This window comes from Antechinus flavipes, chromosome 3 (assembly GCF_016432865.1).
Source record: "Antechinus flavipes isolate AdamAnt ecotype Samford, QLD, Australia chromosome 3, AdamAnt_v2, whole genome shotgun sequence".
Lineage (NCBI taxonomy): Eukaryota > Metazoa > Chordata > Mammalia > Dasyuromorphia > Dasyuridae > Antechinus > Antechinus flavipes.
The window spans coordinates 624151827-624175705 of NC_067400.1; the positions used below are offsets into that span (position 1 = coordinate 624151827).

Consider the following 23879-nt stretch of genomic DNA (forward strand, 5'->3'; position numbering starts at 1 on the left):
AGGGAGGGGGAGGAAGAGGAGGAGGAAGAGGAGAGGGGGAGGGGAGGGGAAGGAGGAGGAGAGGGAGGGGAGGAGGAAGAGAAGAGGGGGGAAAGGGAGAAGGAGGGGGAGGAGGAGGAGGAGGAGGAAGAGGAGAGGGGGGAAAGGGAGAGGGAGGAGAAGAAGGAGAGGGGGAAGGGGAGAGGGAGGGGAAGGAGGAGGAGAGGGGGAATGCGAAAGGGAGAGGGAGGGGGAGGAGGAGGAGGGAGAGGAGGAGGAAGAGGAGAGGGGCAAGGGGAGAGGGAGGGGAGGAGGAGGAGGGGGGGAGGAGGAGTGTCAGAACCTCCCGACAGTAACAGAGGACCAGGGGGAAAGCCGCACGCAGAGCGGTGGAGAAGTAGTGAGACAAAGAGAGACAGGGACGAAGGGAGAGAGATGAAGAGGTGGAGAGGGGGGGGAGGGAGAGAGAGAGACAGAGATGGATGGGGGCGGGGAGGAAGAGAGGGAGGGAAGGGAGACGTAGAGCGAGGGAAATAGAGGAGGGGAGAGAAGGGAGGAGAAAGAGGAGAGAGAGAGGGAAGATAAAGACAGAGACAGAGATAGAGAAAGAAGAGGGAGTTAAAGACAGAGATAGAGGAGAGGGGGAACATAGAGACAGAGAAGAGAGAAGTGGGAGATAAAGACGAGAGGAGATAAAGATACAGAGAGAGACCGTCAAGGGGAGGGGAGGGAGACGATGGACCGAGGAAGGAAGGGGGGGAGGGGGATGTAGAGGCGAGAAGGAGAGAGGAGAGACAGAAGGGAGAAAAAGGGGAGAGAGACACAGAGACAGAAGGGGAAGGAGAGAAGCACAGACAGAAAAGGAAGGGGGGGGGGTCCAGACCAAAAAAAAAAAATAGAGGGAAAGTCATGAGACATGGGGAGTGGGGGTGGGGGAGGGTTAGGGGGTTTTCAGACACGCTGAAGCACGGGGGCTTCTGGGGGCCCTGACACTTGGGGGAAAGGAAACTTTGAGGCTCCTTATCTGTTGGAGTTGAGGGATGGACTCTGGGACCCCGAGAAAAGGAGGACGTGGGCTCCCTGGGAGGGCTCAGCCCCCCCCTCTACGGTCTGGGTTTCCCCGAATCCCTCAGGGAAGGGGTGGGGTCTCGGATCTCCCACTGCCCGGATCCCAGGAAAGCTAAGGAGGCCCGAGGGGATGGGGACTCCTGGGTCCCCTCTCGCACTCACTTCACCGAGGCCGCGCTGGGCCAGCGGCGCCCCAGCTTCGCCAGCTGCTTCCGCGGGGAGTTGATCCAGAGGCCGGCGGGGAGATGGAGCTTCCCAAAGCGGGGGCTCCCGCTCTCCTTCCGCTCGCCCGACAGCATCTCCTGCGGGGATATAAGACGGTCCGGATTCTCAAGCGGGCCAGGGCATCTGGGGAGGACACCGCGGTCCCGGGGAGCTGGAGGCCCTGAGCGCCAGGGACTCACCCTCCTCCCGAGGCCGCGGCCCGTGGCTCCCGAGGTGAGGCTTGGGTCCTGCTCCCGCTTGGATCCTGGTGCTCCTGGCTCTGGGTGGGAACGGGACAGGAAAAGGCGAGAGGAAGCCGAGCAGGAAGAGCGGGGAGGGGGCGTCCTGTCAGGGGCGGGGAGGGGGGAGGGGAGCGACGCGCGGCCAGGACGGGCACGACCCGGGCGGCCAGCGCCCCCCAGCGCTTGGCCGCTTTCTCCAATTTCCGCCCCATTTGGGGCCCCAGCAGTCCAAGGCCCAGTAACGCCTCCCTCGGGAACGAAAGTTCCACTCAGGAACCCTGGTCCGCGCCCTCGAGGATCCACGAGGCCCTTCCCAGCCCTGAATTGTTGGACTGAGTCGCAGACACAGAGAAAAGAGCAGACATTTTTATTGACTGACAGGTAAGGGCTGCACCGAACTTGCGGACGCCGGCGCTGAAGGATCCATCCCGGAATACTGGCTGATGCTCTTTCCTTGACTTTGTTTCCCGGTCAGGTTGAGACCCGCCTTGCGGGCGCAATAGAGGCTGGAAGGGAGCCCGAGAGGGTAAGGCAGCTGGCGCGGCACCTCGAAACCCTTCCCTCACCCGCCGCCGAATCCCCGGTCCGTGCGGTGGTAGCCGTCGGACCCCGGCCCTTCCCTCCCTCTTCCCTCCCTGGCGGCGCCGCCCCTTAAGCCTCCAGGCCTCCAGCTCTGGGCGGGCCTGGCTAGTAACTAGCGGCTCCGGCCGCGCCCAGTGCTCACGTCAGCGCCAGGCTCCCCAGTACCGCTGCCGCCCCACCAGCCACTAGCCCGATGAGGGTGATGTTCAGGATTCTGGCGGCGTTCTGGCCTGAGTCCACGAAGATATCTCCCTGCCCCGTGCACGGCCCGAGATCAGGCTCCGAGCTGGTCTCGGAGTCGGCCTCGGCCCCAAAGCCGGGCTCATACGCGGCGGGTAATTTTATAGTCGTCGCCAACGTCTTTTTCGGAACCGAAGTCGAAGTCAGAGGCGACAGTTCTTCCCTGGCGGACTCCGGGTCAACTGTGGGGCGGGGCTTGTGACCATGGAGAGTCCACTGACTGCTCGGCGTGGTCCGATCGGGGTGGGGGCTAGACTCGGACCCCCAACCGGATCCAGGTGTACACTGGTCTCAGTACTCGGACTGGGCCTAGTATTCGGCCTTTGACCAGAATCGGAAGATTAGGGATCTTCCTCTTCTCCCGAAATCACTGCGGGGAGGGTCGGAGAGGAGGAGCCAGACCCGGGCCCAGGCTCACAGGCCCCGCCCCCCGGGGATTGGCCCCCCCCAGCCCGCTCGGGGCCCGCCCCCACCGCGCGGCCCGCCCCCATCCCCTCGCGGGCCTTCCCGAGGCCCCGCCCCGGCTGGTAGCTGGTGGTTGGGTCCGGGAGAAAGAAGGCTGACCCGTAACGTGGTAGGTGATGATGGTGGCGGGGTTCTGCTCGCGGACCGTGCCCAGGATGCAGCGATAGACGCCCGCGTCTTCCAGGGACACCATGGGCTTGGTGAGGGCGGGGTCCTGGCCGCGGCTGATGAGGACTTGCGAGTCGTTTGGCCAGACCTGGCCCCAGCCCCCGGGGATGGACCCGCGAGGGTCACGGCGGCGGTCCGGGCCTCCCGGGCTGGCCTAGCGTTCTACGGGGCCCCCAAAGGGCCCATCGGAGCCCCAGACGCGCGCCCTGGGATCCCTCCCGGACCAAGAGGGCTCCATTCAAGTCGGGGGGGGGGGCAGATCAACGCTAGGGTATCGAGGTCCTCCGCCGGGGTCCCCGGGCCCGGGGGTGTCTAAGTACCCGGTAGAACTGGTAGTCCGTGAGCCCCTCGGCCGCTTTATGCCAGCTCAGCTCACAGTCCAAGACCATGTCCCCGTTCTTGGACACCCGCACGTATTGTTCTGCGGAGAGGAACGACCGTCAGCTCCGCGCCAGCGACGAGGCCCCGCCCCAGCCTTTGACCTCGCCCCCGGCCTCCGCTCACCCCCGCAGTCGAAAGACTTGAGACAGGTGTGCACCTGTTTCTCGCACCCAAAGCACCAGATGAGGGTCTGCATCATGAGACCTGCGAGGGCGGGGGAGGGGGAGAGGGCGGGGAAGGTAAGGGCCGGGAGCGGGCTGGGCCAGGGTGTTGGGAAGAGGCCGGCCCGGAGGTGTCCCCAACTCCCGAGACGTAGACGCCTTAGAGGGAGCCCTGGGACTGGCCGGGAGGGGAGGGAAGGGCCGGGCGCTCACCGCATTTGTTAGGGCAAAAACCTGTAGGGAAGAAGAAACCCGGATTTTAGCCAAGGAGCGAGGGGAGATGCGCCTGGGTCCCCGAAAAGGAGGCGACCGAGATCCTCCCGGGGGCCCTGGAGCCACCGAGGTCACTGAGGGAGCGGGGCTGGAGCCAGAACCCGGACCCCCAGAAGGAGGGTCGCCGCAAAGGGCGCTGGGCAAGGGCGAAGGCTCCCTAGTGGGAATGATGCAAAGGACAGCGTGGGGGAGGGGGTGGGGAGGGATTTCGCGAATGAGTTGGGTTCCACGGAGGGTGCCTGAGCCGGGCAAACGCCCCTGTGGTGCCCGGGGGGGGAGGGGGGCGGGGGAAGGGCAGGCCCTCCAAGACCCTTCCTCACTTTCCCTCTGGAATTCCGCGACCATACGGGCAAAATTCTCCTTCTGCATATGCAGCGTCCAGGTGAGCTCCTTCAAGAGGAAACTGTCTGCGGGGGGGAGAGGGGAGGAGGAGCACGGTCGGTGCGTTCCCCGACGCCCCCTTCTCCCCGACGCCCGGAGCCCCAATCACGACCCACCTTTCAGGTTGCTGTCCCTGATTCGCTTCAGCTCCTTCAGGAAGTCCCAGGATACTTTGCTCAGCGTGGGCTCATCTGTAGCAAGCGGATTTAGGAAAACTGGGTCCCAGCGCCAGAGCACTGCGCCTCCCGGCCGCCCAGTCCGCGGAGTGCGCTCGCGGGGCGGCCCGGGACCGCGGCAGCTGCTCGTTACCTATAAGGCCCTGGTAGGAATCCGGGTTAAAAGGCAGGTCGATGAACTGGCGCACGGTCTCCTCCAACCGGCTCACGAAAATCTGCAGAACTTTGGGCTCCACGTCCAAGTGACTGGGCAGGTACTCCTGCTCCAGGTCTCGCAGGCCCGCCACCACTGCGGGATCGCAGAGAACGCATCCCCAGGCTCGGCGCGAGCTCAGGACCAGGCCCAAGACCACGAGTCCCAGGGGCAGCGCGGAGCGGAGGAGACGGCCCCTGCGGCTGAAACTCAGCACAGCCCCAGGGGATCCCCAACGGGGCTCCTCTGGGCGCGTCCCTAAAGGCAATGGTCAAAAGCCCTGATCTGGGAGTTCCACGGGACCCCCAAGCGCTAACTGCCATCCGAAGCCAGGTAACGTTAGGGGACCCCAGGATGGGAGAAATCTCAAAGCCCCCCGCTGAGGGGGTTCCCCTTAATAGAATGAGGCCTTTCTCTGGATCCTCCGGTTCCTCATTTGCAAGATTCTTGGAGGAATTAGACTAGGCATTTCTGAAGTTCCCTCCCCCTGATCCTTTGGGAAGTGATCCTCAAACACGGAAAAGATCCCAAAGCACCGTAAAATTGGAGGCTGGGGTGTTACTCCGGGGCTGGGTTGGCCCTATTTCCACCTAGCTCCTGGGAAGGACAGGAGGAAGGTCTTCGAGGGGGATTGCCAAGAGGGAGGGAGCGGTTGGAGGGATCAGTCTAGTTCTTGGGTCCAGAAGATCACCACCCACCTTGCAGGCGCGCCGCCTTAACTACATCACCCATAAGTCACCGCGTCTCAGACACAGTGGTTCTGGAAGGTCACCGCTCCCTGGGCGCTGCTGGGAAGTGTAGTCCCACAGCTTCCAGGAACGCTGGGGGAGAGATTATTCCCAGACCAGTTCCCCTTTTCGTCGACGAGCTGCCGTAGAGGATCTCCGAGCCCTTATTGAGATCCGGGAATGCGGGCCAGGTCAGAGAACGACCATGTGGACCGTTCCCTTCTCCACGGACCTCGGACGCCGCTCCCCGCCCCCGTTCTATCGGACGCTGATTGGTGGGTTCCCTTGGGGGTGGGCAGGGGCGCCTCTCTGTGACTCATAGGGCCGTGGAATCCCGGACTGCGACTGGGAGTCGTGGGAAACACCGGAGCGGGTCAAGCTCCTCTCCTCCCACGCCCCACTGCGACCCGAGTGAGCAGTGCGGCCCTAGGACTACGACTCCCAGCAAGCCCTGGGACAGTTGCTTCCTTGACCGAGAGAACTCCGAACCTAGGGAGCTTCTGGGGGATGCAGTCTATCCCGTACAGTGCGTTTCCCATTAAGACTAGGGGCGCCGGAGCAGAACAGGAGGGTGTTGGGGAGGTCCCAGAGGGGCGGACATGGGGAGGGGACCCAAGGGTCCCGGACGGGCGGGCACTGGGGCCCCGAGAGGATGGGAGTGCAGACAGGACCGAGCGTTTGAGCCCCCGCCCCCGCCAATACTAGAATTTCCAGTTCTCCCGCCTCTGCATTCTGGAAGCCCAGGTCTCCTTGGGACCAGAGAAGGCTGGACCCCTAACTCCCAGGAGCCTCTGGGGCTCAGCCAAATTTGGAATGAGTGAGGATGAAGGGCCAGCTCCCTTGGGAGTAGTAAACCTCCCCCCCATCACAACGCCCCCTCCCCCAAAAAAATAAAGCCTAGAAAGTTCTACAAAGGATTTTTTTTAATCGATTTTTTGTTGTTGTTAAATACAATGTTTCCTAATATTTAAGTCCCTGAGATGAATCCAGGAAGCTAACCACTCCTCTCTCCCCCGATCTTTTGGGCCCTTGTAGGGCTGAGGCTGGCTTCTGTTCTCTGGGTCCCTTCTTTTCCCTGGCACAGGTGAGAAAACTGAGGCAGTGACGGGCCTGAGAAGCCCCCCGGTCTAGTCGCAGAGTCTCTATGTTGCTTCTAGGGCTAGCCAGCTCCTGCCGGTCTCTTCTGGCCTTGGTTTTCTCCTCCGTGAAAGGGAACGAGAAGTGTGGGAGTTTGCAGCTCTTATGGCTGAGTCCCACAGTCCGGTTCTTCCTGGAAGGACTTCAACAATAGACCTGCATTTTGCAAAATGAGGAAACTGAGGATCAAGCCAAGGCCGCCCTTCCCCGAGGTCACCCAGGGCCAGGCTGGGAGCCCGAGTCTCCTACAAGCCAGTGCCTTAGAATTGATAAACCTTCGCATCCAGCAAGGGCTCGCCGGGCTTTGAGCGTCTCTCCCCTGGGGAAGACAAAGCCATCCCAAGTCTGGGGGCAGCAAGCCCTGGCCCATCCCTGAAGGACGTGACCGTGGGCGGCCCGGGGCCCGGGCGAGCTCTCGTCCTCCCGCTGAGATGCTGGTTCTCGCCGTTACTGGGAGCGGCTCCGCGGCGGGGAAAGCGTCGCAGCCCGTCAGTGCAGGAGCGGGGAGAGGTCTGCGGGGATGCCCATCCACTCGGGCAGGAAGGCAGCCTGGGGCTTGAACACCTTCAGGAACTGGGAGTCGGGGAGCGTGTAGTTGGCCAGGTAGATGGTCTTCCCCGCGGCCAGATAGGCGGCCCAGTAGCCAAAGGTGCCGATGGTCATGACCGTGTGGTTGCACTGGGTCAGCAGCGCGAAGTCTGAGCCGGGGGCCGCCTCGTCTCCGTCGCCGGCGAACACCACGTCTCCCCTGGAGGGGCTGATGTGCTCTCGGCACCACTCCATGCCGTTGCTGGTCACCACGAAGACCACGGCCGGGTAGCGGGCCCGGAACCAGGCCAGGGCGCGCTCCAGGTAGGCCGCGTCGGCCACCACGCCCCGCCAGTGCCCGGGCATCTCCTTCACGTAGTCGCCCCTGCGGACGTGGACCCCCACGAAGACCAGGTCCGGGCCGCCGCCCCGGCTGTGGCGCACCCAGTGCAGGAAAGCCTGGGCGTCTTCTCGGACGTGCCGGTGCAGGGAGAACTCGCGGCGGATCTCGGCCCGCAGGTGGTGGTAGAAGGTCCAGGAGCAGGGGAAGCCGGTGAAGCGCAGCGCGTCCCGGTCCCCCAGGCGGCCGTACTCCTCGGCCATCCAGTCTCGGAGAGGGTAGAGGCTCCAGGGCACGCGGGAGGCCGCCGAGGCGTCCAGCACCGGGAGCGTGAGCTTGAAGACCGGGGCCAGGGTGGCGTGCATGTCGGGCAGGATGAAGGCCTGCTTCCCGTTCAGCCGGGCCAGGGCGTACAGCGTGGCGTACTGGCCCATCTGGTTCCCGAAGCGCCCCTCCGGCTGGACGGTCCACATGCCCGGCTCGCGGCCGGCCCGGGGCCGGGGGGGCGCCGAGGAGCCGTTGGCGGCCGGAGGGGTCCCCGGCAGGCAGAAGAAGGCCACTCGGGTCAAGCCGGGACACTGCTGCTGGCACAGAGCCGAGAAAACCCACCTGGGGGAGAGGCCGCCCCTGCGGAGGTGCAGCAGGAAGGAGGCCACCGAGAGCAGCGAGGCCCCCACGAAGGCCCAGCACAGCTGCCGGCGCGACGGGAGCCACATGGCTGGGGAGAGAAGGCGGGCGCCGGGGCGGGGAGGGCCCACTGCCTCGGATGGGGGGACGGAGGCCGACTCACCTGGGCCCCGGGCCCGGCCGCCTGCAGTCGGGGCAGCCCTCTCCTCGGCGCTGGCTCCGGGCAAGGGAGAGGCCGGCGGGAAGGGACGGGAAGGGATGGGGAGGCCGAGCTCCAGCCGCCGGCACCCAGCTCCTCCTCCCCTTCAGAGCAGCCTCATCCCTCGGTTGCCAGGCAATTCACGGAGCTCGGCTGCCTCGCCCAAGCCCGCGGTCCCTCCGGGCGGCCGCTGGGAGTCTCTCGGGGGCGGCCGCCTCGGTCCCTCAATCCCGGCCCAGGGAGGAGGCAGAAGGGGAGGGAGCCCTGAACCCACCCGCCAAGATGGGGGAGCCGGGAAGGGCTGTGGGAGCTGCATTAGGGTTCAAAGAACTGGTTCCTCCAGTTTGGGAGGGGAGGGATGAGCAGGAGTGTCACATGATCCCATCGTTTGTCTGCCGAGGAGAGAGGGTACCACCGGTGCTGGAAGGACCCAGCGTTGCCTTTCCCGCATCCATGGATCCCATCATTTAATAAACATTTATGAGACACCGGCTGTATGCCCGCCACCGTGGGCAGTCGCCACATCTGGGTCCCTGGCGCCACATCTGGGTCCCTGATGCCACATCTGGGTCCCTGGCGCCACATCTGGGTCCCTGGCACCACATCCGGGTCCCTGGCGCCCCAGTCCCGGGGTCCCCAGTCACCTCTCCCCACCCGGGGCCGGCCCCTCCTTCCTCCCAGCCCTGACCTCCGGGAGCCTCCTAAAGCCTGGGTTTGAAGGTCCGGCGCCCAGGTGGTGAGACGGGCCCAGAGCGCTCTGGGAGGCAGGGCGGGCAAGCGCTCTACGGCGCCCCCTCGCGGCGGCCTGTTGGCCCTGGGAGCCGGCCCCTGGCTCTGGAAGCGTCCCTGCCCTTCGGCCGCGGCCGGTCACTGACCCGGAGAGAGCTTCTGGGCAGGAGTGGGAGGGCGGGGCCACGGAAACATGGACGTGACCCCCTGGATGCGGGAGGGGGGGGAGCGCGGAGAGCGCCGCTGGCGCCTTCTTGGAGCTGGGGCCCAGGGCAGCCCCTCCCCCGCCCCCTCGGGGCCAGCACAAGTCAGCAGCTTTCTCAGCCAAAGGGAGCCCACCTGCGGCAGGAGAGGGGGGCCGCCGGCAGGGGGCGCCGACGTGCACCGGGGCCGCCGAGCGCTGCCGGCCTTCCCTCCTCCCGCTTTTCTCCTTCCCTCCCTTCCCTCCTTCTTGCTTTATCTCCCTTCCCTTCCCTCTTTCCTCCCTCCCCTTTTTCTTTGTCTGTCTTCCTTTCTTTCCTTCCCTCCATCCCTTCCTTCCTTCCCTCCTTCCTCCTTTTTGTCTTTTTCTCTTCCTTTCTTTCCCTCCTTTCCTTTCCCTCCATCCCTCCTTCCCTCCTTTCCTTCCCTCCATTCCGTCCTTCCTTCCTTCTTCCCTTCCTCCCTTAACTTTTTCCTTCTCTCCATCCACGAAGCATTTGGGGTTAAACGACTTGCCCAGGGTCACTCAGGGAGCGTTAGGTGTCTGAGGTCCCACTTGACCTCAGTCCTCCTGGCTTCGGGGCTGCTGCTGCACCCACTGGGCCACCCGGCTGCCCCCGAGTGTCAGTTTCCACCACTGATTTTTCTAAGATTTTGAATTCTAAGTTTCAGCTGTTTTTCTGCCGGCGGGCCCTGCCCCCATCCCTTGTCCGGCGCTCAAGGGCCCAGGTTACAGCCTCCCATTGCTCAGATCTTGCGGCCCCCGTTTTATCCGGGTCCCCTCCTCAGGGCCTTCCCTCCCTGGGGCCCTTTCCCTCAGATTTCAGCTCACGCCTATCCGGGGTCCGATGTCCTGCCCCGGCCCACCTGCCACCCCCTGCAATCCAATGCCTAGCCTCCCCTCCCCCCTTCCTAAAGGCCCCGGAGGGGGGGTTCTCGTCACTCTGGCCTCCGGCCTTTCCCCCCCAAACCCTCCGAGGTGTCGAGGAGGTTGAAGGCGCCCCGGACTCCCCTCTACCTCCTCAGGCCCGTCCATAGCTTCGGGAGCCCCCAACGGCCTCACTTGCCTCCTCTTGTTCCCAGGCCCTTGTCCTGACCCTTCCCAGAGCCCCGGAGTCAAGGGTCAGCCTGGGGGTTTTGCTCTGGGAAAAACCCTCAATGAAAGAAATGTGGCCATTGCATCAGGAGGTGGGGGGGGGATGAGGGCGGTGGGAGGGGAAACGCAGCCTTCGATTTGTGCCTTGTCGGGCCCGGCCTTGCAGCTCTAAAGCCCAGCTTGGGGAGACCCCCACCCCTGCCCCCTCCTTCCCCAGGAACGGGCTCCACAAGCTGGGGGACGCAGAGGCCCAGGCCCCTCCTCCCCGAGGACCCAGTTGTGTGGGCCCTGCCTTTTTGTGGGCACGAGAGAATGGGCCCCTAACTTCTCAGGGACCCCGAGGCCCAGGCCCCTCCCTCTTAGAGATGGCCATGTCCAAAGCCGCCTCCTCTTGGGGACCCAGGTGTCCAAGGATCTGGGGCTCCAGGTCTCTGCTTTCCCAGATTCAGGCACCGGGACCCCACTTATTCCAGAGCCGGCTGCAGAGCCCCGATTTCTTGGCGCCGCTCCCCCCCTTCCCGTTCTCACGGACCTCTTCATCTGGGCCCCTCCCCCTTCAGACACCTTGTGGCTAGCTCAGCTAAAGCTTGTCTGCCTTTCCCAGGGACTCGGGGCTCCCAGGGCTCCGGGCCCCGGCGGTCAGGACCCCCAGCCTCGAGGGACTCGGGCGTCTGCATTCCCCTCGGGCACCGGGCATCGGAGCTCGCAGGCCATTGCCGCGCTTCCTGCCCCCCCCCAGTTGCATCATCCCTGTGGGGTGGTGGCTGCGCCACGGTGGAAGAGCCCGTGCAGGCCAAGTGGGTCAAGTTTCATGAAGATAGCAGGTGACCAGAGGTGGGCGGAGGGCCTGGACACGGGTATAAGCCCCGGGGGCCTTCCCAGAGCAGCCACAGAGAACCCAGAGAGAGAGAGAGGAGGAACCAGCCCAGCCTCGACTCCAGAGCCCCAGGGAGCAGGTCTTCTGGACCCCGGTCCCCTCGGCCTCCCCGGCCTCCCTGCCCTTCCCAGCCTCCCCGGCCTCCCCGGCCTCCCTCCGCTCATCCTCTCCCCCAGGCCTTAGAGCACAAAGACCCCAGCAGGAGAGAGCCCAAGGTCTGGGGGCCGAGGCTGCCGGGCTCCTGAGTGTCTGGCCAGTGAGGTCCGGTCCCGTCTTTGAGGCGGAGACCCTCGGTCCTCCCTCCGCCGTGTCTGCCATGGGCCCGAGGGAGCGAGCTCCCGGGTACCTGGCCCCGCTGCTGTCCCTGCTCCTGGCCTGCAGGGCCTCGGGCCACCCCCTCCCCGATTCCAGCCCCATGCTCCTGTTTGGGGGGCAGGTCCGCCTCCGGCACCTCTACATGGACATGGGCCAGGAGGCCGAGGCCCACGTGGAGCTGGGGCCCGACGGCGCGGTCCGGGCGGCGGCGCGCAGGAGTCCCAACAGTGAGTGCGGGCGGCCGAGGGCCGGGCGGGCCCCGACCCCCGCAGGGCCCCTGACCCTCCCTTCCCCCAGGTCTCCTGGAGCTGAAGGCCGTGAAGCCGGGCGTCGTCCGAATCCTGGCCGTCCACAGCTCTCGGTTTCTGTGTATGAGGCCCAACGGGGAGCTGTACGGAGCGGTGAGGCCCCGGGCCCAACTCGGCCTCCCCCGACCCCCAAGTTCCAGCTCTGCCCCAGCTGTCTGCCTTCACCCCCTCTGAGTCCCATCCGTACCCCGACCCTCTGCCTTCACCCCCTCTCTGAGTCCCATCCGTACCCGACCCTCTGCCTTCACCCCCTCTCTGAGTCCCATCCGTACCCGGCTCTCTGCCTTCACCCCCTCTCTGAGTCCCATCCGTACCCGGCTCTCTGCCTTCACCCCCTCTCTGAGTCCCATCCGTACCCGGCTCTCTGCCTTCACCTCCTCTGAGTCCCATCCGTACCGGCTCTCTGCCTTCACCCCCTCTCTGAGTCCCATCCGTACCCGACCCTCTGCCTTCACCCCCTCTCTGAGTCCCATCCGTACCCGGCTCTCTGCCTTCACCCCCTCTCTGAGTCCCATCCGTACCCGGCTCTCTGCCTTCACCTCCTCTGAGTCCCATCCGTACCCGGCTCTCTGCCTTCACCCCCTCTCTGAGTCCCATCCGTACCCGACCCTCTGCCTTCACCCCCTCTCTGAGTCCCATCCGTACCCGACCCTCTGCCTTCACCCCCTCTCTGAGTCCCATCCATACCCCGGCCGTCTGCCTTCACCCCGCTTTCAGCACCTGCTGTCCATCAGGCACTGGGGACGCAAAGCCGAGGCAAGAGTGCCAGGACTTCCTGGGGGACCCCCAAATATCCCACGGTTTCTAGGGAGTTTGGGGGAACACCTGGGTTGGGCTTGAAGGCTGTGCAGAAACAAGTGGGCACATTCCAGCAGGAGGGCCGGGGGTGACTAGAGAATGTCGGGGCACACCACGAAAGGCCTGGAGGTCCCCAAGGCAGGCGGGCTAAGAGGGGCTCACTCGGTGACCCGGGGGCGCCCCCTCCTTTCTGCCATCGCCTCCCCCCGCCGGGGCTCCTCAGCCTCAGTCCCAGCCGGCTCGGGTGCCCGTGTGGCCAGGGCCGCCCCTCCTGCCCCTCACTGACCGTGCCCTGTCCCCTCGTCCCCAGATACACTACGACCCTTCCGCCTGCAACTTTCGGGAGCGCCTGCTGGGGGACGGCTACAACGTGTACGAGTCCGAGGCTCACGGAAGGACCCTCCGCCTGCCCCCCAAGGCCGCCCCGGGACCCGCCGGACCTTCTCGCTTCCTGCCGCTCCCCGGCGACCGGCTGCCCGGCCCCGAGCCACCCTGGCCACAGGGTCCCGAGCCCCCGGACGTGGGCTCGGCGGACCCACTGAGCATGGTGGGGGGCTCGCAGGGCCGGAGCCCCAGCTTCTCCTCCTGAGAGCGCCGGCCCCCCCAGCCCGGGCGGGCCCTGGCCACTATTTATTCCGAGGGCTGGGCACCTCAAGCCTTATTTATGTCCCTTTTCTAGTTTGTCTTCCGAGCAATAAAGCGCAACTTCTCAGTAGCAGATGGGCTGGGGGCACTTTTTGGGGTCCCCAAGGGGAGCTGATGGAGGAGGGACTTATGGAAGGAGAGGAGCTGATGTAAGGGGAGGGACTGACGAAGGGGGAGGAGCTGATAAAGGGGGTGGAGCTGATGGAGGGGGAGGAGCTGATGGAGGGGGAGGAGCTGGAGCTGATGTAGGGAAAGAGCTGATTGGGGGCACTGATGGAGAGGAGCTGATGTAGGGGAGGAGCTAATGGGGAGGAGCTGATAAAGGGGGAGGAGCTGGTGGAGGGGGGACAGCTCAGGGCCCAAACAAGAAAGCCTTTTATCCTTTGGCTTTTTATTTGGAAAATGCAGGAAAAAAATTAACTGCAACCAGAGGCTTCGGGGGCTGGGGGTGTGAGGGGGCCCCAGCTGCTCCCGGGGAAGCTGCTGGGGAACGGAGTGTGGTGCTCCCCGGGCGGGGGAGCCGGCCAGGCGCCTGGACGCTGACCGCTATGGCTTTGGGAGTGTAGCTTGGCTCGGGGCGCGGGGACCCAGGCGTCCCGGCACCCCGGCCTGGAGGAGAATATTGCACTTGGAGTCTTTGGCTGAGGAGGGGGAGAGGAGGCAGGGAGGGGACAAGTGTCCGAGAGCAGAGGTGGGGGAGGGCCCGAAGGAGGGGAGCCCGGCCGGCCCGCCAGCTCACACGGGGAACATCCACTCGTGGCTGCCGTCTCCGTACTGGGGAAGAGAGGGGGGTCCACGTGAGGCGGTGGTCGGAGCTCCCAGAAAGCTCTGGGGCTGAGGGGGAGGGGCTGCCGGCAGCCCAGGCCCCCTCTGGCCCAGCACCTACCTGGATGTCACTCAGAGCCTTCTGGAACCTGTGGATGAGCTCGAGCCCATTCTCCACGGTGGGAATATGAAGGTGCTGAGGAAGGGAAGGAACCCTGACTGAGAAAAGCCGGGCCCCTGGGGCGGGCCGGCTGGTCTCTGCCGCCCTGCTGGGGGGGGGGGTCTTACCTCCCCCTGGTACAGGACGCTGTCCACGGGGCACACCTGGCAGGCCGTGCCCGAGCCAAAGACCTCTCGCACCCGGCCCTCGCGGAGGGCCAGGACCAGCTCCGCCATGCACACCTTCCGCTCCGACACTCGGAACTCCCCCTGCGGAGGGCGGGCAGCAGGGGCGTCAGGAGGAGTGGGGGACACAGACAGCTGGGGGGGCAGGGAGAGTGGGGGACACAGACATGGGGGAGGGGGGAGCAGGGAGAGTGGGGGACACAGACAGCCAGAGGGGGGCAGGGAGAGTGGGGGACACAGACAGCCAGAGGGAGGGCAGGGAGAGTGGGGGACACAGACAGCCGGAGGAGGCAGAGAAGGACACCCAGGCCCCCCCACTCACCCACATCTGGGCCAGGTCTAGCAGGCTCTGCCGAGTCACCCCGGGGAGGATGATGCCGTCCAGTGGGGGAGTCACTAGCTCCAGCACTGGGGGGAGGGGAGTGATCATCAAACCCCACTCAGTCACCCCCCTGGGGTCTGCATCAGCTGCCTCCTCCTCCCCACCACCTCTCTCTGACCCCCCTCCCCCTCCCCGCCGGCAGCCCCCGCAGCAGCTCTGTCTCTGGGACCAGCCTCTCCTTAGGGAAGGAGGGAGGCACTTTGGAACTTCCAATGTAACAGAAGTAAATAGCCCTGGGGGGTGAGCGGAGCCCCTGGGAACGTCCCCCACGTGGCCCGGGAGCCCTCCTGGCCAGCGCTGGGGTGGCCCCCACAATCCCCTGTACCCGCCCCGGCCCCTGGCGGCGAGCACAGGCGGGAAGCTGATGGGCCCCCCTCACCGCCATCTTTGTGGGTCCAGAAGATGAAGATGTTCATGGTCCCTATCTCGGTGAGCTGGTGGTCCGGCCCATAGAGCCAGAGCACCTGCTCACAGCCCTCCTGGAGGGCGGCCTGCTGCACGAACACCGTGGGCCCGTAGTTCCTGCCGCGGGTGGGGAGGGGTCTCAGGGCTCACGGACCCGCCGGCCCGGGACCCACCCAGCCTCTCTCGCGGCCCCAGAGGAGACCCCCTCTCTCCCCCAGGGGGCATCCTTTCCCTGGCCCATCCCCCATCAAGACCGGCCACGACCCACCCCCGGGAGGGGCAAGGAGGGGGGCTGGAGCTGAGGGCGAAGGTCCTTGCGCTCACCCGCCCAGCTTGCAGTCGCCGACCCCTCCGGTCCAGGATCGGACGAAGCGGGGGTCGGCCAGCAGCGACACGGGCGTTAGGGCGTCCCCGGAGAAATAGGAGCCCACGGGACACAGGATGACGTAGAGCAGCGCTTTCAGGGGGGGGTGGACGCCCAGGCAAGCCTTGGGAACGGAGCGCCGTCAGGAGCCGGGCAGCGCGCTCCTCCCCGCGGGCACCCGGGGTCACCCTGCGCTCTTCCGGGCGCTCCTTCCCACGCGGGGACCCACGTGTCGCCCAGCCCCTCCTCTCAGGGACCCCCGGACCCTCCCCTCCCCCAGGGCCACCTCGTTGCCGATGAAGGTGGGCCGGATGTAGAGGCTGGCCTTCCTTTTGTCCCCGCTGGGCACCCACTGCACGTCGATCTCCACCAGGCGCCGGATACACTCCAAGAGTTCCAGCTTGTCAAAGGCCTGCAGGGGAGGCCACCCCCCCGGAGGAGCTAGAGCGGGCCGGGCCCTGCGGCCGGGCCCCCACTGCTTCGGAGGGGCGCGCGCTCAGAGGGGGCGGGGGAGGGGGAAGGGCCCCGGCCCGGGGCTCCGTCTCACCGGGAGGCAGAGCCGCAGGGAGGAGCGCAGCATGCGGTCCATGTTGAGCCAGGGCCGGAAGAGGCGCACTCGCTGGTCCTTGCCCCGAAAAGCCTTCATGCCTTCAAAGAGCTGCAGGGAGAACACGCGGCCAGCAGGGGGCGCCGCTGAGGCTCCGGGGGGCTGGTCACCTCAGCGCGCGCCCCCCGGAGGGGGCGGGGCGGAGCACTTTTACCGCTCGCACGTCCCGCGACCCTCCAGTAAGCCTGCGAGGCACGCGCCGCCACCTGAGGCAGAGCGGGGCCGCGGACGGGTCACCCAGAAGAGGGGGCGGGCACATCGTTTCGTTGGGCCGTCCCTCACACGTGGCCGGGGTCTCGCCGGGGGCTTCCCTGCCACCCCCTCCTCCTCTCCCAACACCGAGGGCTTAGTCCTAGGAGCCGGACCCCCGCCCCCTCTGGAGGGGGCCGGACGGGGCAGGGCGCTGAGATCCCATCACCCCCCGCGTCCCGGGAGCCCCGAAGCCCTTTACGGATCCAGGATCACGAGGGCTGAAGGACGGGCTGCCCCGGCCGGCGGTGATCCGCCCCCGCTCTGGGATCGCTTCCTCCTTCCCTCAACACTCATTAACCTCCCCTGCAGCGGTTTATGAGCCCCAAGCGCTGGGAGGCAATCTCGGTCTGGCTCGTGGGGGGCGGGGAGGAGGGGGGGCAGCATCCAAGCTCGGTGACCTGCGTCAAAGGACCCGGGGCGCGACTGCCTTGTGATGCAGGCCCGTCATTGGACCGAGTGAGGGGGCGGGGCTTAACGCAGCTCCTGCCGGAGCTCACGCCGCCGCTCAAAGCCCCTCCTAAGACTTCATTCTGTAATTGTCTCCCCGTCTCCCCCTTCAAGGCTTCAAACACAAAAGCCTCAGAGCCTGGGGGGGGGGGTAGCTCAAAGCACCAACTCCCAGGAGCCCGGGGTATTTCACCCCAAAGGCGGCAGTCCCAGGACTCCCGCTCTCGCGGCTTCATGCGCCCCTTTGGGGGGCTGCCTTTGCACAGCCTTTCCACCTGGCCCGCTCCAAGGAGCTCCCCGCAGAACGCGCCCCCTCTTTGGCCCGGTCCCTTGGGACTGGGGCCCCCTTCTCTGAAGGCCTTGAAACCCCTCCCTCTGAGCTCTGAGGTGGCTGGCCCCTGACCGCCGGCTCTCCTTCCGTTCCTTCTCCCCGGGGTGTCCAACACGGGGCGGTCAGTCACCAGGGTACTGAGGCTGCCCTTGACCCCCCTGCAGCAGGCGGCTCCTCCCAGGTAAGAATCAACCTGGTAAAGCACTTCTCCTTAGGCTTTCTTCTCCCTTTTGGAAGAATTATTGCCAAGGTGGGACAAGCGAGGGGGCGCAGTGGCTAGAGCGCTGGCCCTGGAGTCAGGAGGACCCGAGCTCAAAGCTGGCCTCAGACACACACCATTCCCCGGCTGGCCTGGATATCAGTCCCCGTCCCTGACCACCCCACGCCGGGGAGGTTTCTGGGACTTGCCGGCCACTTCCTGCCGCAGTGACTGCCAACGCTTCAAGCATCCCCCACCTCCCCCGCCCCACCTTGCTCAGCTGCACCCAAGGGCCCTTCCGGTGCCAAAGCGGGGCCTTGGACTCCCACATTTTCGGAGCTCGGTCTCGCCTCTGACCCCGAGCCAGCCGCAGGGCCGACCTCTTCCCCCACGGGGCCTCGGCGTCTGCCCCAAAGCCGCCCTTCCGTTCTCAGAAAACCCGGACTCGTGAGGTCTCCTCCTAAACCTCCGGCTAAGAGGAGGCCCGCCTGCACTCTGACCCCAGGTCTGGGCTGGGCAGGGACAGCAATCCCGCCGACCCCCACCGCCAGCCCCGACAAACGGCCCCCTGGGAGAGCAACGGCCTGTTCCCTGTGCCCAGGTGACTCCTCGTGCCAGGGGATCTACTGGGGGGGAGGGGCAGGGGCGGGTTGGGTCATGGAGGGGGGGCTCCCACAGAAGGGGAGGGGGCGCACGGAGGCCTCAGGCAGATGCCAGCTCCCCACCCCCAGCCCAAGGAATTAACAGCACTGACTTTCTGGTTTTGTTCTTTGAGGTCACCTTGTCCTCAGAGGACCTGTCACTGTGGGGGTGGGGGAGGGATTTCAGGGGAGAGGGAGAGACAGACACAAAGAGACAGAAAAACAGAGAGAGAGAGAGAGAGACAGAGAGAGAGACAGAGAGAGAGAGAGAGAGAGAGAGAGAGAGGCAGAGGCTGAGGTGAGACACAGGAAAAAAGACAGACACAGAGAAAAAGAGAGGAGACAGACACGGAAGAGACAGAGAAAGAGACTGAGACAGAAGAGAGACTGAGACACATGGAAGAGACAGAGAGACACAGGAAGAGACAGAGAGACACAGGAAAAGAGACAGAGAGAGAGACATGAGACACCAAAAGGAGCACATACAGGAAGAGACAGAGAAAGAGACAAACAGACAGAGATGAGATGAAGATAAGACACAGGAAAAGAGACAGAGACAGACCAGACAGACAGAGGGGGGTGGGGATGGAAGGAACCCAAGATAGACAGAGAAAGACACACAGAGAAACAGGCGGGGGAGCGGGGCGGAGGGGAGGAGGCAGGGAGGCCGCGGGGCCCGGGCCCTTACTTCGATGCCGTAGTGAAGGGCGGAGCAGGCGGGGTGCAGCACGAGGCTGCGGAAGGGGTGGATGTGGGGCACGGCCCAGCCCTCCTGGCTGCACCATTCCACGCTCAGCATGTGGTCAGTGAAGTGCTTCCCAAAGGGCAGGGACTCCCCGAGCTCCGGCTTCTTCTGGGGCGCCTGGTTCAGTTCCACCTGCAGGTCAGAGGCCTGGGGCCAGAGACCGGCCTGTGAGCTTGGCCCCCGGCTCCCGCTCTGCCCCAGGCCTGAGTCTCCATGACTGAGCCACAGCTAGCCCCGAGGGGCCAAGGATCTGAGCGCATGGCTGTGGGGCCCTGGAGACTGTCGCATTAGTGGGGCCCCCTCCCCTGGTCTCCGGCCCCCTCCCCCGTGTCCACCCTGGTCTCTGGCCCCCTCCCGTGTCCATTCTGGTCTCCGGCCCCCTCCCCCGTGTCCACCCTGGTCTCCGGCCCGCTGCCCTGTGGCTCCCCTGTGGCCGCCCTCCCCCCGGGGCCCCCGCGCCCCTCACCTTGAAGCTGCTGGCCGAGCGCCCGGGAGAGGCCCAGAGCAGCCGAGGCAGGGCCGGCAGCTTTCTGGCCAGGATCTGAGGAGAGAGCCATGACAAGAGCCGTGATTGCAGAACCGGCCGCCTCCGCGCCGCAGGCCTTCCGGGGAGAGGGGCCCGGCCTTCGTGGCTGAGGCTGGGCCGGGGGAGGGCCCTTCACCCCGGGCTTTCCCGGCCTCCCTGTGAAAGGCAGTCTGGGGGTTCCCTCGTGCTCCGAGGAGGGAAGGGCCGGGGCCCCCAGCCTGACACGCCCACTCGGCCCCCCGCCCCTCCCCCCGCCGGGCCTCCCTGCAGTGGGCCGGTCCCGCCCCGGGATCAGAGGTCAGTTCCAGCCTCCTCCCCCAGGACTTTGCCCCCGACCCTTGGGATGAGCTCAGACTGCTGGAGGCCCCGGAGGACAGAGCAGCGGGGTCGGAGCCCGGTAAGCGCCTGCCGTCTTGGGGGGCCCAGAGGCCCGGGGACGGTGCTTCTGGGGCTGCGCCCGTTCGCATCGGGTCCCGCTGGACGGGGCCCCCCCTGAGACCCAGCACCGGCTGACCGGGACCTCTGGCTTCTGGGCCCCCCTCCAGAGGCCCGGGCCCCAGACCCTCTGGCAGCCTCTCCCCGGGGACGCGGGCCCCCCCCCGGTCGGGACTGGCCCCCAAGGAGGTGGGGGGGAAGGCTGGCAGGGCCCTCCAGAGCCAACCTGGGGCCCGTTCTGGCAGCAGGCGGAGAGGGGCAGCCCCCCCATCGGCCCCCAGGGTCGGCAGGCGGGGGCAGGAGTCCTGGGACCTGGCCTTGGGGAGAGGCCCGGTGAAGGCCAGTTCTGTCCCCCCAGGCCTGGCTTCCTTCTGGGGCTCCCTAGAAACCCCCTCCCCACCCGAGGTGACCTCACAATGGCCCCGCTGGCTGGCTGGCAGCAGAGGGAGCGGGGGGGCAGAGCAAGGGAGGGCTGGGGCCCTAGGTGGGGGGTGGAGGGGGCAGGAGCCCCGAGTGCCGCCCCAGCGATGGCCGCCTCGGACCCCGTGCGCCTGCTGCAGGAGGAGGTGACGTGCGCCGTGTGCCTGGACTACCTGCACGAGCCGGTCACCATCGACTGCGGCCACAACTTCTGCCGCGCCTGCATCACCCGCTGCTGGGATGAGATGGGCCGGCGCTTCCCCTGCCCCCAGTGCCGCGCCCGCTCCCCCAAGCGCAAGCTGCGGCCCAACTGCCAGCTGGCCAACGTGGCCATGGCCGCCAAGCGCCTGCGGCCCCACGTGGGCGAAGACGGGGTGCCGGGCCCGGGAACCAGCACGGGCCGGAGCCGGGAGGCCAGGGAGGCCGAGGACGAGCCGGGCCCGCCTCCGGCCGAGGAAGAGGCCGGGGGGAGGCCGGGCGACGGGCCGCCCCGGGAGGCCCAGCACGGGGAGGCCGCGCCGGACACCACGGCGGAGGGGGCTCCGGAGGGGGAGGCCGCGCCCCAGAAGAGCCCGGCGGACATCGAGGAGGCCCAGGCCAGGAGGCCGGAGAGGCAGCCCCCCCGCGAGGAGGCCCCGGGGCAGCAGGCCGACGGGGGCTCCGAGGAGGAGGAGGCCGAGGGGGGCCCCCGACGAGAGGACGAGGCGGGCCGGGGCCCGGGGCCCGGGAGCCCGCCGGCCGCGAGCCCAGGGGACAGCGGGCAGTGGGCCGAGCCGAGGCCAGGGGTGAGCCTGCCCCAGAGCCCCTGCCCCCAGCACCCAGGAGAGGAGCTCTGGCTCTTCTGTCGCCGCGACGGCGCCACCCTGTGCCCCGCCTGCCACCCCGAGAGAGCGCACCAGGGCCACGACCTGGTGGTGCTGGCGGAGGAGGGCCGAGCCACCCGCGCCCGCCTGCGGGGGGCCCTGGGCAGGCTGCGCGCCCAGAGGGAGGCGCTGGAGGACGCGGGGCTGCGGCAGGAGCGCCAGGTGGCCCACCTGGGCCAGGAGGCCGCCATCCGGCGCCAGCGCCTCGGGGACGAGTTCGAGGGTCTGCGCCACTTCCTGAGCCAGGCCGAGCAGGACCTGCTGAGCTCCCTGGCGGCCGCCGAGCGCCAGGCCCAGGCCGCCCGCCGCGCCCGCGGGGCGCGCCTCTCGGCCAACGCCCGGCGCCTGGACCGCCTGCTGCTGGAGGCCTCGGCCTGGCTCCACCTGCCCAGCGCCCGCCTGCTGGGTGACAGCAGCGTCCAGGAGGGACTTCGCAAGCTGGAGGCCGAGGCCGGCAAGACTCTGGGGGCCCGCGTGCTGCCCGGGGAGGGCCTGGGGGGCGCGGGCCGGGCCCAGGCCGTGCTGAAGGAGGCCGCGCGGGCCTTCCGCGAGCGGCTCTCGGGGGAACTGGAGCGCGACGACCCCCCGGTGCGCTTCGACATCAACTCGGCCGCCCCGGGCCTGGAAGTATCGGAAGGCGGGCGCACCGTGCGGCTGGGGCCCCGGGCCAGCGCCCAGCAGGCCGACCTCTGCCCCTGCGTCCTGGGCGACAAGGCCTGGGGCCACGGCTCTCACTACTGGGAGGTGGACGTCAGCCAGTCGGGGGGCTGGGCCGTGGGCGTGGCCTGCGAGGGCAACCCCCGGCCCCAGCCCAACAAGGGGCTCTGGGCTCTGCAGCTGAGCCGGGGCCAGCTGTGGACCCCCGAAGTCACCCTGGCCATCCGGCACCAGCCCCAGCGGCTGGCCGTCTACCTGGAGGTGGAGGCCGGCCTCCTGGCCTTCTCCGACGCCCAGAGCGGGGCTCCCGTGCACAGCTACCAGGGGGCCGACTGGGGCCCCGAAGCCACCCTCAGGCCCTGCTTCTGGCTCTGGGACCTCGGAGGGAGTCTGCGCCTGAGCCCCTGAGCCCCACAGTCCCAGATAAAGGAGTGCAGACTGCCATCCGGCCCTGTCTTTATTGGACACCGGGGACCGCGGGCGGGGGGCGGCCCTTCCCCGGCTCATCGCGCGCTGGGCCCCCGGCTTTCTCCCGAGGAGATCCCTCCTGGGCCCAAACCCTGCCAGAGAGCAGAGGGGCGGAGGGGGAACAGAGAAGGGGGGGCCCGGGAGACAGACTGCCCCCCAGAACCTCGGCAGCGTCCGGACGGGAAGCCTGCAGCAGGCGGCTGGAGAGGGGGTACAGGTCTGGGGGGGCTGCAGTGGAGGGGGCGGGCCCGAGGGCGGCGAGCCCCGGAGGGCACCGAAAGGAGGGACGAGTGCCAGCGCGGCCGGCCTGGGAGGCGAAGCAGAGATAAAGGCCCGGCTGCCCGCGGTCAGCCCGTCCTTGGGATCCCACCAGCCTGGGGGCCCTCCCCGCACCCGCCCAGCCACCCGCACCTGTCCTCCGGCCCGCCAAACCCCTGGGAGGCCGGCCAAGGGGGCGGAACAGCTGTGGGGAAGCTGGGAGGGACCTGGGCAGAGTCGGGGCTCTCCAGGAAGCTGGGAGGGACTCAGGGCAAGGATGGGGGCTCCTCAGGAAGCTGGGAAGGACCCCAGGCAGAGATGGGGACTCCCCAGGAGGTTGGGGGGACCCAGAGCAGAGTCAGGGGCTCCCCAGGAAGCTGGGAGGGACCCAGGGCAGGGATGGGGGCTCCTCAGGAGGTTGGGGGGACCCAGAGCAGAGTCAGGGGCTCCCCAGGAAGCTGGGAGGGACCCAGGGCAGGGATGGGGGCTCCCTAGGAGGTTGGGGGGACCCAGGGCAGAGTCGGGGGCTCCCCAGGAAGCTGGGAGGGACCCAGGGCAGGGATGGGGGCTCCTCAGGAGGTTGGGGGGCAGAGTTGGGGGCTCCCCAGGAGAGGAGAAGGAAATGGAAGATTGGGTTGTTAGGGCTGGAAGCACCTGCTGGGCCCAATGCTGCCTCGGTGGACCCCCTCCCGCCCTGAGGGATGCTGGGGCTCACCCAAGGAGGGGAGCAGTGGGCAGAGGTGCAGGAGGGAGCCCGCTGGGACTCGGGCCGAGCCAGGGGAGGGCACTGCTGACTGCAATGAAGCTCCTCAGACCCAGGCCCCCAAAAGGGGGCAGGTGGGGGCGGGGCAGTGGGCCCAAGGCCAGGGAGACAAGGAGATGCAGGGCCGGTCCACCAGCGCCAGGGGGAGGGGGGCTTTAGGAGCTGCCCACCCCAGAGCCCAGGGAGGGGTCCACCAAGGAGGCGATGGGGCCCTGGGGACAGCAGGGGGGGCTCACTGCTCAGCACCCTGGGGGAGGGGAGGACCCCAGGCTAGGCTGCCTGGGCATATGGGGGCTGGCTGGGCTCACTGCTGTCCCGGGGGGCCTAGGGATGTGGGGGGGCTTCTGGGCTCACTCCCGGAGCATGAGGGGGACCCCTGGCCGGGCTGCCCCCCGAGCCTGAGGTGGTCACAGAGTGGGGAGGGCCTGGCCCGGGCCAAGGCTGGAAGATAAGCCCCCTCCCCCCGAGCTGAAGGAGGAGAGCCCTACCCCCACCCCGCCCTGACAACCCCCTCCAACTGCTGGGGAAGCTGTCACGTGAGAGAAGCAGCGGGTCTGCCTGGTTTGGGGGTCGGGAAAGTGCCCCAGGGTGGGTGGTACTGAGCTCCCGGTCAGGGCAGGGCTTTAAAGGGAGCAGCCCACCCGGGCTCGATCCCGACGCTCCGCCAAGGTTGCGGACGTGCTGTCCGGAAGTGCCCTCCCCCCGGCCCAACTTCTGCATCTCCCCCCGGTCCCACTCCGGGCTGCCCGCGCGCCCCCGGAACCCACCTGCCCCAGGCCCACCGCAGCCATGGTCTGTGCCGCCGAGAAGTGGGCCCGCCCGGGCCGGCGGCTCCGCCACGTTCAGTTCCGCCCGCCCCCGGGCCCGGCCCCACCCCCAGGGGCACGGCCCCTTTACCCTCCCCCAGTTTATGTGCCCCCCGCCCCCCCCCGGCTGGCCACGCGCCCGCCTCCACTCGGCCAATC

At 67.3% G+C, this 23879-nt stretch overlaps 5 protein-coding genes and 1 long non-coding RNA gene across 9 annotated transcripts in view; 1 reads left to right on the top strand and 5 right to left on the bottom strand.

The window, feature by feature from the left end:
• Positions 1 to 1744, bottom strand: part of RASIP1 (Ras interacting protein 1) — a 10662-nt gene extending 8918 nt beyond the window's left edge. Inside the window, exons 1-2 of the mRNA XM_051989763.1 lie at positions 1452 to 1744; positions 1210 to 1349 (exon numbers count right to left, since the gene is read on the bottom strand). Of these exons, the coding sequence (XP_051845723.1) occupies positions 1210 to 1346 (137 nt within the window). The 5' untranslated portion in view covers positions 1347 to 1349; positions 1452 to 1744. The remainder of the gene's footprint in view (positions 1 to 1209; positions 1350 to 1451) is intronic.
• Positions 1745 to 1844: 100 nt separating this feature from the next.
• IZUMO1 (izumo sperm-oocyte fusion 1) lies at positions 1845 to 5245 on the bottom strand. Its single transcript, XM_051990932.1, has 10 exons — positions 5212 to 5245; positions 4454 to 4771; positions 4261 to 4335; positions 4084 to 4170; positions 3704 to 3724; positions 3453 to 3533; positions 3269 to 3369; positions 2880 to 3036; positions 2218 to 2497; positions 1845 to 1999 (listed from the first exon to the last, which is right to left on the bottom strand). The coding sequence occupies exons 1-10, from the start codon at positions 5243 to 5245 to the stop codon at positions 1861 to 1863; spliced, it is 1293 nt and encodes a 430-aa protein (XP_051846892.1). The 3' UTR covers positions 1845 to 1860.
• On the bottom strand, positions 4767 to 9293 carry FUT1 (fucosyltransferase 1 (H blood group)). The gene has a single exon (XM_051989800.1). The coding sequence runs from the start codon at positions 7960 to 7962 to the stop codon at positions 6868 to 6870; it is 1095 nt and encodes a 364-aa protein (XP_051845760.1). The 5' UTR covers positions 7963 to 9293; the 3' UTR covers positions 4767 to 6867.
• Positions 9294 to 10920: 1627 nt separating this feature from the next.
• On the top strand, positions 10921 to 13111 carry FGF21 (fibroblast growth factor 21). Its single transcript, XM_051989822.1, has 3 exons — positions 10921 to 11517; positions 11588 to 11691; positions 12707 to 13111. Exons 1-3 carry the CDS (start codon positions 11292 to 11294, stop codon positions 12983 to 12985), a joined length of 609 nt encoding a protein of 202 aa, XP_051845782.1. The 5' UTR covers positions 10921 to 11291; the 3' UTR covers positions 12986 to 13111.
• LOC127556589 (uncharacterized) lies at positions 11700 to 12254 on the bottom strand. The gene is made up of 3 exons (XR_007952478.1): positions 12178 to 12254; positions 12054 to 12137; positions 11700 to 11972 (listed from the first exon to the last, which is right to left on the bottom strand). It is a non-coding gene; the product is annotated as an uncharacterized LOC127556589 (long non-coding RNA).
• Positions 13112 to 13415: 304 nt separating the features above from the next.
• BCAT2 (branched chain amino acid transaminase 2) lies at positions 13416 to 23833 on the bottom strand. 4 transcript variants are annotated; one of them, XM_051989771.1, is made up of 11 exons: positions 23682 to 23833; positions 18991 to 19065; positions 18468 to 18671; positions 15850 to 15960; positions 15589 to 15714; positions 15263 to 15426; positions 14913 to 15055; positions 14474 to 14559; positions 14095 to 14235; positions 13928 to 14002; positions 13416 to 13815 (listed from the first exon to the last, which is right to left on the bottom strand). In XM_051989771.1, the coding sequence occupies exons 1-11, from the start codon at positions 23703 to 23705 to the stop codon at positions 13777 to 13779; spliced, it is 1188 nt and encodes a 395-aa protein (XP_051845731.1). In that variant the 5' UTR covers positions 23706 to 23833; the 3' UTR covers positions 13416 to 13776. The 4 variants fall into 4 exon arrangements, with proteins under 4 accessions (XP_051845731.1, XP_051845730.1, XP_051845732.1 ...); XM_051989770.1 differs by lacking the exon at positions 23682 to 23833 and adding an exon at positions 19712 to 19852; XM_051989772.1 differs by lacking the exons at positions 14913 to 15055; positions 23682 to 23833 and adding an exon at positions 19712 to 19854.
• Between the last annotated feature and the right edge of the window lie 46 nt (positions 23834 to 23879).